The sequence below is a fragment of the Cololabis saira genome, chromosome 20 (genome assembly GCF_033807715.1).
Source record: "Cololabis saira isolate AMF1-May2022 chromosome 20, fColSai1.1, whole genome shotgun sequence".
NCBI classification, from domain to species: Eukaryota; Metazoa; Chordata; class Actinopteri; order Beloniformes; family Belonidae; genus Cololabis; species Cololabis saira.
Window position 1 is genome coordinate 34,930,471 of NC_084606.1, and position 14,129 is coordinate 34,944,599.

The window sequence follows — 14,129 nt, forward strand, 5'->3', positions numbered from 1 at the left end:
TACCACCCCGTCCCACTCCAGCCAGCCACTCTAGGCTACTATTCCCCCCCCCTGTGTTTTCTGCGGTGCATTCACACTATACGTGAGGCATGTATTTTACTCGTATTTACTGACATTACGCCCCCAGATGTAGCTACAGTTGTCATAGCAACAGTAAACACCAGGTCAAAGCAGCAACGGGACTCGGGTCATTTGTTGTGGGGATAATGGGCTGACGTCAGTTCTAGAGCTTGTTAAAAGATAGAAAAATGTTCTTTACCACAGGCTGCTGCATGTTAGCATCTCAATATCATGTGAAAGTTCACTCTTCTGATGGATTTGAACTACATGCATTTGCAGCTACAACAATGTCAAGACGGTCATTCATGATTTCCACTGCAGCCTCCATGTTTCTACCGGGAGAAGGGTCGTGAAAAGCACGGAAAAATAATAATTAAAAAAAAAAACTAGAATAGGCTACAATATGCCGACAGTCCATTATGCCGAAGGTCGTGCTATAATTGTTACAACGTTTGGGTAGGCTTTGACCTTCATCAGGTTAACTGTCAGACAGCAGAAGAGGACAGTTCATGTAGGTGGAAAAACACGTCACTCATTGTGTCATTCAATCTTCATTCATAAATTCTGGCTCAGGTCTGACACTGAGTGGCCTAAATAGTAAACGGTCACGCAGCGCGCATCAATTACCACTTGAAACAAGAAACACACACAGGAAAAACGCCGAGATAAATATCTATCCATACAAAATAAAGAACAGCAACAACAATAATAATACATCTATTAGACCAAAAGGTAAAATAAAATTAACTTAGGCTTTTTTACCCACAAAATGACAAGATGGTGATAAAATAAAAATAATAAACTCTATTGTCATAGAACTTTTCTAAGTTTGCAAGGCACTTCAAAAACAGATTTTTTAAAAAGCACAGATACAAACAACACAGACAACGAAATATACAGGCCCTAATAGCTTATAAGATAATATAATAGGCTATATTAGGCTATGAATAATTTTATAAATGCACAACGACGTCTGAGTTAAGGAAGTCTGAGAGAGAGAGAGAGAGAGAGAGAGAGAGAGAGAGAGAGAGAGAGAGAGAGAGAGAGAGAGAGAGAGAGAATTAGCAGAGCCTACAGACGTTTAAAAGTCCAAACAAAAGTATTTACTCACAAGAAGTGATTGTAATCAATTACATAATTTAAAGTAGATTTTTTTTTTTAAATATGATAATACATCTAGGCCTATGCGTGGTCTAATGATCAGCTCTCAACGTAAGACTATATTAAATTCTCTGTGGATTAATGCTCCACCTGCATCAATTGGATCCTCGTCAAAAGGACATGTCATGTTCGTAGCCTAATAGTAGTGAAAAGAAAAGTTGTAACACTGATTTTTTTTTCTAATCAATGAAAGACGGCATAACTGCCTCAACTGCGCTCTTGGTTGGTAAAGAACAGCTCATTCGCGCGCTTGCTTTGTAAATGCCAGCTTCCGGTGCACGAATATGAATAAACGGTTGTTTTTGGTTCGTTTTTTCGTTCCTGTTGACTAGTGATTTCATTTTTCTTATATGAAATAGAAAACGAAAATAAAAGCGTATTTTGAATCTTTGTTAAATCATATTAACACAGAAAAAGAAAAAATGCAGTGTAATTCAATATTTGTTTTTTGTTTTAAAAGGAAAATCAAATAAACCAATCGTTTTTTGTTTTTTGATTCCCACTCATGACGGAAAAATCCAATGACCAAAAGATACACTGACCTCCTTGTTTTCAGTATCCTTGGAAACCAATAGGAAATAGAGAAAAGAGTTTTCCACTCGCTGTTTTAATTCCCAATTTCGATTTTCAAACATATCAATGAAATCGGATAACGGATAACGATCCATTTTCCGTTTTCTATTATTAAAACAAAAGATGGGAAACGGATTATTTTGGATTATTTCTCTATTTTTATTTTGTCATTTCAAAACAAAAAACGGATGGCCGCGAAGTACACGGACCGACGATGGCGTTTCCCGTCACTCGCAGTCCTCCCCGGCGGTGGCGGCCTCCAGCGCAGCCAGGGCCTCGGCCACCATGGAGTCCGTGACGCTCTGCACCTCCTCCTCCCCGTCCTCCTCCTCCTCGTCCTCCTCCTCGTCCTCCCCCTCATCCTCCTCCTCCTCGTCCTCGCTCTTGGCCACCGAAATCCCGCTCTCCAAGGTGGAAACGTCCGGAGTCTTTGCCGACGTGAGCTCGTCCCGCGTGCCGGCCGAGGACAGGCTGGTGGTGCTGGTGTGGATGTCCACGGACAAGACGCTGCCCTCGTCGCCCGTGTCGCACAGGTACTCCGGCGTCCCCCCCACGCCCTCGTCCGTGTCGTCCACCGACGGGCTCCGGGTGGTGACGGCGTTGTCCCAGCCGTTCCTGGCGGCCCGCTGCTCGCCGCAGCTCCTCTGCTTGTCCGACTGCTGCGTGTCGGGGTAGACGGGCACCTGGCACGGACCTTTCTCCGTCCAGCGCGCGTCCGGCTGGATGATGTACAGTCCCCCCTCCGAGGGCGGGCGGTGCAGCCGCTGGTTGACGTGGTTGTTGTCCGACTCCAGCTTCAGCGTGCTGTCGTTGGACCGGCTGTAGCCCAGGTTGTGGAAGCCCTGCTTCTGCTTGTGGGGGTCGCGGTGCGGCCCGCCGCCCCCGTCGGCGTGGCGGTGGGGCTGGTAGAGGGAGCCGCCTGCCGAGTCCGTCTTCCTCACGTCCACCGCCACCGAGGGGTCGTAGATGTAGCTGCAAGAGAGACAGTGGCAAGGCGGGTCACTTCAGCAACGCATGTAAAAGCAGGTGTTTCAACAACATGCACAAACATCCAGGTTGATCGGTGCAACTCTGGAGCCACGTTTCAACTAGGGCTGCAACGATTCGTCGACGTCGTCGACAAAAATCAATAATCAAAATTGTCGACAATGAATTCCATTGTGGACAATTGTCGCCAGACGTGTTTTTCCAATGGAGTGAGGCGTCTCACTTCAATACAATCTCTGCCGAGAGTCGCGCATGCACGATAGCGTCTCAGCGCAGCTGCAGGTAATAAAACTTCAAAAGTTTGGGAGCATTTTAGCCTGGATACCCCGAATAAAAAGATGACTTGATGACTTGAAGATGACAATTTAAAATTGTATTACTTGCGTATAAAGCCCAAAACGGCTTAGCTCCGCATTATTTGCAAGACCTGATAGTGCTTTATGTTCCTGGCAGAGATCTCCGTTCTCAGAGTGCAGGTTTACTCGTAGTTCCTAGAGTATCTAAATGTAGATTTGGAGGGCGGGCTGACACCACCTCCACCTTTAAAACTAAACTTAAAACATTTCTGTTTAGTAAAGCCTATAGTTAGTGTTTAGTAAACCTGTAGCTGGTGTTGGTAAATCTCTAGGTAGTGTAAACTCTAGTGTGTTAGAGTCGCTACAGTAGTTTCTTTGTTTATTTCATGTTATTTATTAGTGTTAATTGAGCCACTCACAGCTGCTCTCGTTGCTATAACCTCAATCATAATTGATGCAATTGCTCGGGGGTCACGTTCTGGGTCTCTGGAAAGTGTCTAGAGACAACTTTTGTTGTATTAGACGCTATACAAATAAAATTGAATTAAAATTTAATTGAATTGAATGCAGCGCGAAAGGCGAAAAAGCTTGTGTGATGATGACAATGATGGATTTGCGTCTAACTTTCAGTCAGGTGATCTATGAACTGTCAATTATCCATCAAGCTCCACAATGATCATGTTAACAATAAATCAGATAGATTTGTCTGGACATTTCTCTTGCGGGATGGTAGAAGACACTAAATCAATGCATCTCTATTATTGTGCGCCGTGCGGGCATGAATTCTCTGATTTGCGGATGCGGGATGAAGAAAACAGTCCCGCTATAGCAGGGCTCTAGTGCCATTTTTCTTGTGTTTATTATCATTTGCCACATAATTAAAGCAACCTCACATTAAATTTAAAAAAAATTACTAATTATCCGATTAGTCGACTAATCGCTTCAATGGTCGGTGACTAGTCGAATATTAAAATAGTTAGTTGCAGCCCTAGTTTCTACAGATAGTTAGGGACGGCAGCATCTATCTGTTAATTGATGTTCTGACAGTTTGTTGTTTCTTAGTCCAAACTCTTTTTTCTTCCCCCCTTTGACTTTTAAATGTGAACATTATTTACTTCTTTTAAATACGTCATTATAGAAAGTGTTCTTTATTTTTATTATTCCGGTAGTGAGGATGGTTTGATGGTGTCAGTTCTCACCACATTAACACTTTAAGGTGTAAAACTAAAGGGGTTGATCTTACTCTATTATCATGATCATGTTGATATTTTTCTGGATTAAATTTTCAAGTAAAGTTTATCTGTAGGAGACATTTATTATTAAGATAAGTCATGTAAACTAAGTCACTGATAAATTCTCCGAAAGACTAATTGATTAAGTTAATTGATATGAAAATAGTTGATAAGAAAATAGAAATTGGCCAAAATCTATTTTATCTGGTCAAATCTTTTAAGAAAACTGTAAATAAGAATCAGCGAAGAAAACTGCAATTTCTAAAAAAAATTTGGGCCACGCTCATTAATGGAAACCATTAAATATCAAATTTTTCACCAGCCCTGGCTTGCGTGCAAAATTTGGTGACTTTTGGGGCACATTTAGGGGGAAAAAAGACCCTCATTTCGTCGGAAGAAGGAAAAAACTTCCTACACATACAATAGGGCCTTCGCACTGTCAGTGCTCAGGCCCTAATAACCTAACAAATTAATAGAAACAAAGACAAAAATAGAATAAAACCAGACTTGGCCCTAATTATACCAGAAAACCTGATGGGAGAGAAACCTATTGAGCCGTTAACGAGTTTGACCAGAGTTTTAATTTTCATCTGGAATAATAATTGAATGCATTTCACTTCTTCATTCAACGTTCCTGATCACGCAACAAAAAAAATCTTCTACACGTGTTCCTGATAAATTGATCGTATAGGTGGATAAAGGTCAGACTGACTCATTGTGGTTCTTATGGCGGGTTTATGTGGCTGTGCCGGTGGTGGGGTGAGTGGAGCCGGCCGGCTCTCCCACATACATGCAGGTACAAGTGTGGGGCAGGTAGGGTTAATGCCAACGCCCTGTCAAATAAATAAGGGACACCTCATCAACCCGATTGCCTTCACCCTTCCTGGCTTGGAGATTTTTTTAGCCCCTTTTTTTGACTATTTGACTCGATTTGAATTGAATTGCATGCATATTTTTGAATGCCATGAACACATGGAAAACAAATTATTATCCTGCAATTCACTTTAATACAAAATAACAAAATGAACTGAATAAAATAAGTATCTTTCTTAAACAGAAACCTGTCCGGCTTAACTTAAAATTGTATAAATTAATATAAAATAATAGAAAGAAAGAAGAACATCCATTCTGTAATAGTGTGAATTTTTAGTGCAATAACAAAAGTGCAAACACAGAAATTACAGAAAGTCTGTAGTAAAGACTGCAGCTGCAGGTAATAAAACTTCAAAAGTTTGGGAGCATTTTAGCCTGGATACCCCGAATAAAAAGATGACTTGATGACTTGAAGATGACAATTTAAAATTTTATTACTTGCGTATAAAGCCCAAAACGGCTTAGCTCCGCATTATTTGCAAGACCTGATAGTGCCTTATGTTCCTGGCAGAGCTTTCCGCAAAAATAAGTATCTTTCTTAAACAGAAACCTGTCCGGCTTAACTTAAAATTGTATAAATTAATATAAAATAATAGAAAGAAAGAAGAACATCCATTCTGTAATAGTGCACATTTTTAGTGCAATAACAAAAGTGCAAACAGAAAATCTGTAGTAAAACAAAAAAAATAACTCATGAACTCAGCAGCTCAATGCCATTTTCCATTGGTTTTATGACAATTTTTTTGACTCTCACAGTAATACGGGACAAAGTGCGTCCCTTTTCAGCTCAATACGGGACGCTACTTTAGTTTATAAATACGGGACGACGGTTGTCAACCCTAGGGGTAGGTGGGCTTTATTCTGCCAGACGTCACCTGCTGCCAGCTCCTGGTGTCTTCCACACCCACCTCCCCCTCCTGAACCCTGCAGAGCTTCCTCCATCTCACACCTCCCCAGGTGATGCTTCTTCAGAGACCTCCTCCCGTCTCTCCTTCAGCGTCACCGTGGCGACGCTGCAGGTTCCTCATCTGCTCAAACTTTGCAACCTTTCTTGTTTTAAGCGTCTTCCCTTGAGCTCTTGTTTTCCCCGCATCCTACTGCCTCCTCCTCCTTGTGCTTCCTCTTTCTCGAGTCAAAAACTTTCGATAATAACTTTTCCTTCCACCCCGTTTTGGGTTTACTTCTCAGTGTTTATGAGCTGAACAGCAGTCCTGAGAATTAGGAGCATGACTTTCAAATGTATTGATTGATTCAATAACAGCTTTCTTTCTCCCCTGCCAGCGAGCAGCCGGAGAAACATCCCACCCGCCCACGCGGTTGTAGTCACACTCATCCACGCCGGCTCCCCCTCCGACTGAAGCCCCTCCATCCAACCCAGCCCCTTCTGTCTCCTTTCACAGCAGAGAGCTGAGAAAACGCAGCTTTTTCTCTGTTTCTCTAGCTCCCGGGCAGCGCTGGCGCCGTGTCCTCGCTGCCAAGGTGAAATTTGAAGCACGCTTTCAGATAGCGCGAGACAAACAAGAGGGGGGAAAAAAAAGGCCAATAAATCACAAGAGGTGGAGAAAAGAAAAGCTCTGTCCCAGAATGAGACGGGATTTTGGTTAACAGGAGGGCACTCGCTCTGCCTGCAAGCAGGAAGCAAACAAGTGCATGAAATGTTGCTCCTGTTATTGTTCTTTTTTATCTCAACGTAGACAAGCAGAACAAAGAAATCTCAATTTGAGACACATATTTGGGCTGGAGTGGTTGATTGTGCAGACTCTGGGCTTGTGTTTCGTTGAGGAGCTGACGCCAGACGGCCTGCTGCAGGCCAGACTCACCAGAGCATCAGATCACGCTCAGGGTATTGAATATCATTTCATAATAACCTCACCAACTCTTTCTGTTTCACACGTTCAAGATCACTTCATTTGGGGATGTTTCAGTTAACTTCAGCTTTTTAAGGGATGACGAACCTTTTCACTGAAACATACCGCAAAAACAAACCCATATATCAGGGGTCGGCAACCCGCGGCTCTAGAGGTTTTTCAAAAATGTTTGACCTTTTTTTCTTTTTTCTTTCTTTTTTCTTGTTTTTCTCATTTTTTCTTCTTTTTTTCCTTTTTTTTCTTCCTTTTTCCTTTCCTTTTTAATTTCGACATTTCAACTTTTTTCTCAACATTTCGACTTTTTCCTCAACATTTCGACTTTTTTCTCAAGATTGTACTTCAACATTAATCTCGATATTTCGACTTTTTTTCTCAACATTTCGACTTTTTTCTCGACATTTCGACTTTTTTTTCAAGATTGTACTTCAACATTAATCTTGACATTTCCACTTTTTTCTTAACATTTTGACTTTTTTCTTGAAATTTCAACTTTTTTCTCGAAGTGCATAATGGAAAAAAAATCTTCCCCCAGTTATAACTAATATAGAAACATGCAGCATGTGTTGCCTTCATTCTAAGGCTTGTGCATGTTTCTTGTGTTTTTGGTCCAATACGGCTCTTTCAACATTTTGGGTTGCCGACCCCTGATCTAGACATAAACTTAATGTTCCTAAATGTAGTTAAATTGTCTGATTTTAACCAGAAATATCTCATCAGGGTAAGAAAAATGTTCTCAGCTAGAGTTCTTAACACTATAAAATGGTTCATGCACCAGATAAAAAGTAAGACTTTCTTGGAAGAAACTTTCTTAGAAATGATCTTTTACTGTGTCTTGTTCTGCTGTTGCACACACTCGTCGGTTGGTCTCACACACTTTAATAACTCCTCTCAGTCTCAGTTTCTGCTGCACGTGTGTTTCACCCCGTCAGTCTCACACCTCTGGACCACCACCCGTTCAGTGTGTGTGTGTGTGTGTGTGTGTGTGTGTGTGTGTGTGTGTGTGTGTGTGTGTGTGTGTGAGCCGCCCTTGTTTAGGAGCACGTGAAACACTCGTTCATATAATCGTTATAATCTCCGGGCGGCCCCTGGTCATGTGGAAATGTAAGTATCCTCTCTTGTATTTCTGATGTTGTGTGCGTGTACAAATCCTTTGATCTCAGTGCATTTTAGTTTGAGGTAAAAGCAACCTTAAATGAAGTGGATCTACATGTAACTTTTTTTTTTTTCGTGCCATTATTTAAAAACAAAAATGTCAATGAAATATAAATGAATTAAAAAATACACGGGCAATACTAAGTACCCCCTTACTGCACACGTCTGCAAAAATGAATTGCTGTTTTTCATTTAAAAGTTATAATCAGAGCCGACTGGGAGATTTGCGAGGCCCTGTGCGAAATGGCTGGGGGGGCCCTTTTTGGGTTTTTCGGGTCGGATCGGGTGTCTATATGCGCAATTTTAACTCTCCAATTAGCAAAATACTGGATACCTTCCCCTGCCTCATCATCATTTGGCTTGCCTCGACGCGGGGCCCCACGGCTGCTTGAGACCCGGTCGGATCGGTGATTTTTGTAGCAAATTTATCAAACGAGCCTTTCAGAGAGGCATTAAACTCTTCCATTTTCTTTAGTTTTTTTCTTTTTTCATCCCCTGATGGAAATTTCCTGAATCTGTCTCGTTCTCTCGACATTGTGTGACAGTTTGTTCCACACTGTCTCCACCCGTCTGGATCAGAGCAGCTTGTGTCTGCGCTTGGTCTGACGCAGTTGTATTGAACAACAGACACGCGCATCATTGCACATATATTTATTGATATGCACAGACTAGTACACATTTAGGTCTGTAATGGAACGTGACTGTTGATATTTATAACGGAAAAAACGAAAAAAAAAAACGAAAACATTTTTTTTGAAAAAAAAAAAAAAAAAAAAAAAAAAAACGCCCATAGCGCGAGGCCCCCTGGGGCGCGAGGCCCCGTGCGGTCGCACGGTTCGCACACCCCTTGCGGCGGCCCTGGTTATAATTACATGAAAATGCTGCTATTAACCTTCTCAAATCCTATGAAAGCAATAAGGGGGTACTTGGTATTGGCTGGCTTTTTTTTTCTTTTCCTTTTAGACTTTATCATTGTTAAATAAACAATGGAGTGGAGAAAAGAGTTTGTTTTCCTAAAACTATGTGAGAGCTGTGATCGCATGATTTGTTACTGTTTTTAAACACATAAGAGAAATAGGATTAAAAGAGGGGACACTAACTTTTCCACATAGCTGCATGTCAAACTACAGTATTTAGAAGATAAAAAGGAACAAGTATTTCATTAAGGAAGAGGTATTACTACACTACTTCCTGGTGCATTGTGACTCAGTCCTTACTGTTGACCCAGTAACCTAAAAATCCCACCCCAGCCTCACTCGAAAACCGGCTAATCCCAGAAATGTGACACTCCTGACAATTAGGGAGGTATGCGTTTTTGTCACAAGCATTCACATGTGTGTCTTTGACATGGGGAAGGGGCAGGGGGGGGATTACAACCTAGGCATGCAAACCCCAGCAAGCACTGTACTGGATTTGTAATCAAGACTGTTGCTTCCCTGCATGTCTGCTTACGGACACAACACTGATTACGTTTACATGCAGTCAAAATTCGGGTTATTGCTAATATTCCGGTTACTGAAACATTGGGAATAATCTGTTTACATGCTTGAGCAAACAGGGTTATCCCTGTTTACATGGTGATTAATCATTTGGGATATCTGGATCAAACCAGCGACGCACGGAGAACGTGATGACGCAATTCCCGTCATTTCCGCTTCTTCTTCCTGTATCCAAATTCAAAACAAATGCTGCTTCGCGCAACTTTTCGCTCACCTTCTTGTAAATCTCGCTATCCCCGTACTTTCTACCGTCTATAAATGTCAAAATGTTCATATCCTTCATTACATTTATAAAATGATTACCGTATTTTCTGGACTATAAGCCGCACCTGCATATAAGATGCATAAAAAAAGATATGCAAGCCGCAGATATTTATGTTGTTAGATTAGATTTTTACTACATGTACAGAAGGATTTTGAACTGTAAATGATGTACATGTATGTACCTAAATAGATCCTTTCCAACAGTGTCTTTTAACACGGCAGCAACTTTGCTGATTAAAACGGGACAGAACCAAGAGAAAATAACTGGTATTTATTTATCTGTTTATCTGTTTGAAATCTGCTTCTACCTACTTCTATCTGCTAAAGAAGCAGTAGCGTATTCTTCTTTACATTTATTTTGTATTAGTTTTGATTCTAATTCCGGTTAGAGCGCCCCGAGTGGTGGAAGAAAAATCCACAGAATAGCTGCACCTTTGTATAAGCTGCATGGTTGAAAACCTATGAAAAAGTAGCGACTTATAGTCCAGAAAATACGGTAGTCTCCTTCTCACTCCAAAAGTGTGGCGTGGTCTTGCGTTTCTCATGTTTATAAGAACTTCCTGGACTCAAAAGACCAGGATTCCTTGCGAACAGAACATTTGCAGAAAACAAATTCATGTTCCGTTTGATGGGGATATTCCGTTAGGCGTTTACATGACCCAATATTCAGGTTTTAAAAGGAGTAACCCAGGGCTCATATTGGGGTTTTTAAAAACCGTAATATGAGCAAATCCGGGTTATTCAAAGGGGTTATTGGTGTTTACATGGCCGTACAAAACCGGGTTATTGCTAATATTCAGGTTTTAAAAGGGTTATTGATGCATGGAAACGTCTGACCATGATGCCTCGGGGGGGTTTCACGAGTATCCGTCCAGCCAACAAGTACAGTAAGCAACGGCTGAAGGCTATCGCCGTATTGACTCGCAGTTCGTACTAAAAGCCCACGTGAGGCTTGCAGTGCAGACATTTTTATAAATGAACCTCTCACTATCTGCATGAGACGAGACAAGAAATCATTATGGGGCCGAGTCGGCATTTGAATTGGCGCTGCGGAGCGGCAGATAAGGAGACGGGGAGAGGTTGATGCTGAGGAGGTGGACGGTGAAGCAAGCCCACCGCACTTGTGCGGCCTTAAATCACCGCCCGCTCCTTCTCACGTCAATAGCAAGCTTGCAGGCACATCACTTCACAAAGACATTCCTACACACATTCACAGAGATATCATTTTGATGATGCCCATCCAGCACACCGGCCGACCTTCGACAAGGAGAACACGTTTGATCTCTCCTGTAAAACTCTGCTGTAGCAACTCTGGGACATCAACAGACAGATTTGAGTCATGGAGGTTTTGTTGGTCTGAGTCTCCAGAGCTGCAGCCCTGAAGGCAGCAAGTGCTTTTTTTAGTTTCCCTGTTTCATACAAGCAGCATGTTTGTTACCACCAAGCACCTAAATCCAGAGGAGCATGTACATATTTTAGGCTCATCATAGGGCTGGGGATCGATTCAAATATCAAGAATCGATTCGATTCCGATTCTTAAGATTCAGAATCGATTATCACGCTTTGATTCGATCCAATCCAATTCGATCCGATATCAATTTGGGTTACTGTTAATAAAACTGTTTTTTCAGATGTTGCATGAATTATATGACTGTCTAGTTATGCAAAATATTACTACTAGTATTATATTGAGATTCAACAGCAAGTATTGCAGCTAATGATGCTGTAAGGACCAATCAGCTCCCAGAATGCTGATAGAACTGCTTTCAGAAACATCGTGGGTCAGAATTACCAAACAGATCCAGGGAGGAAACAGAGACGGATGAAATCGGTTTTATTTTTTCCCCATTTCTGAGAATTTGGTTTTTAACATTTATGCAAATGTAACCCCAAGACAGTATATAAAGCAAAGAAATATAGACAATTTATGCAATTATAACTGAAAACTTTAATGTTTTCATACCTTTAAACATATTTAAAGGCAAAAACATGGCACCAGTTATTCTTATGTCCAACAAAATATTCCTTTTTTGGGCAAAAACAAAAAAATAACCGAAAGTTGTAATGTAATGATGAAAAAAAAACATTTTTTTTTTTTAAATCGATCTTTAGACATATGAATCGATTTTTAGGAATTAATATGAGAATCGATTTAAAATCGGAGAATCGATCTTTTCAGCACAGGCCTAGCTCATCACGACCAAAAAGCAGGATCCACGTAAATGCCTTCATGGTCACACCACTCGTACCTTCTCAACTTCAACCTTTTTAGCCAAGTTTTTGACGGCAGCTAGGGAAATCCACTCCTCAGGTCATTAAATATACTTGCTTATACTGGTTTTATGTTTTGTGTTGGTTTTATGTTCCATTTTACATACTGTTTTATTAACTATTTTTACGCGTTGGTTTTAATTATCCCTTTTATGTCGGCTATTGTTGTACGACAGGGTACTGTAAAGGGCCACACGAATAAACTTGATTTGATTTGATTCTCCAAGTTCACACTTATTTACAAAAATAAACAGTGTGCATTGTTTCTTAAAGGGGACCTATTATGAAAAACATGTTTTTTCTTGCTTTAACATATATAAAGTGGTCTCCCCTCAGCCTGCCAATTCAGAGAAGGAGGAAAGCAACCAAATTCTGCAGTGTCTGTACAGCCGCCCGGATGAGCCGTCCAGTGTGATGTGGATCTACGAGCCAATAAGATTCTCTAACTCTGGCCAGAACAACAACAACAACTCCGCCAGTAAAAATGTCGAGAAAAAAGTGGAAATGTCAAGAAAAAAAGTGGAAATGTCGAGAAAAAAGTGGAAATGTCGAGAAAAAAGTGGAAATGTCGAGAAAAAAGTCAAAATGACGAGTAAAAAAGTCTAAATGTCGAGCAAAACAGTCGAAATGTCGAGAAAAAAGTCGAAATGTCGAGAAAAAAGTTGAAATTTCGAGAAAAAAGTCGAAATGTCGAGAAAAAAGTTGAAATTTCGAGAAAAAAGTCGAAATGTCGAGAAAAAAGTCAAAATGACGAGTAAAACGGTCGAAATGTCGAGCAAAACAGTCGAAATGTCGAGAAAAAAGTCGAAATGTCGAGAAAAAAGTCGAAATGTCGAGAAAAAAGTCAAAATGATGAGTAAAACAGTTGAAATGTCGAGCAAAACAGTCGAAATGTCGAGAAAAAAGTGGAAATGTTGAGAAAAAAGTGGAAATGTCGAGAAAAAAGTGGAAATGTCGAGAAAAAAGTCAAAATGACGAGTAAAACAGTCGAAATGTCGAGCAAAACAGTCGAAATGTCGAGAAAAAAGTCGAAATGTCGAGAAAAAAGTCGAAATGTCGAGAAAAAAGTTGAAATTTCGAGAAAAAAGTCGAAATGACGAGTAAAACGGTCGAAATGTCGAGCAAAACAGTCGAAATGTCGAGAAAAAAGTCGAAATTTCGAGAAAAAAGTCAAAATGACGAGTAAAACGGTCGAAATGTCGAGCAAAACAGTCGAAATGTCGAGAAAAAAGTCGAAATGTCGAGAAAAAAGTCGAAATGTCGAGAAAAAAGTCGAAATGTCGAGAAAAAAGTTGAAATGTCGAGAAAAAAGTCAAAATGACGAGTAAAACGGTCGAAATGTCGAGCAAAACAGTCGAAATGTCGAGAAAAAAGTCGAAATTTCGAGAAAAAAGTCGAAATGTCGAGAAAAAAGTCAAAATGACGAGTAAAACGGTCGAAATGTCGAGCAAAACAGTAGAAATGTCGAGAAAAAAGTCGAAATGTCGAGAAAAAAGTGGAAATGTCGAGAAAAAAGTTGAAATTTCGAGAAAAAAGTCGAAATGTCGAGAAAAAAAGTCGAAATGTCGAGAAAAAAGTTGAAATTTCGAGAAAAAAGTCGAAATGTCGAGAAAAAAAGTCGAAATGTCGAGAAAAAAGTCAAAATGTCGAGTAAAAAAGTCGAAATTTCGAGAAAAACAGTCGAAATGTCGAGAAAAAAGTCGAAATGTCAAGGAAAAAAGTCGAAATCTTGAGAAAAAAGTAGAAATGTGGAGATTAAAGGGGACCTATTATGAAAAACAGGTTTTTTCTTGCTTTAACATATATAAAGAGAAGGAGGAAAGCTACCAAATTCTGCAGTGTCTGTACAGCTCCCGGATGAGCCGTCCAGTGTGATGTGGATCTACGAGCCGT

At 40.6% G+C, this 14,129-nt stretch overlaps 1 protein-coding gene across 1 annotated transcript in view; it reads right to left on the reverse strand.

The window, feature by feature from the left end:
* Positions 1 to 1,891: 1,891 nt before the first annotated feature.
* zgc:194930 (uncharacterized protein LOC557813 homolog) overlaps positions 1,892 to 14,129 on the reverse strand; it is a 54,921-nt gene continuing 42,683 nt past the window's right edge. The window contains exon 3 of the mRNA XM_061709947.1: positions 1,892 to 2,766. Within this exon, the coding sequence (XP_061565931.1) occupies positions 2,022 to 2,766 (745 nt within the window). The 3' untranslated portion in view covers positions 1,892 to 2,021. The remainder of the gene's footprint in view (positions 2,767 to 14,129) is intronic.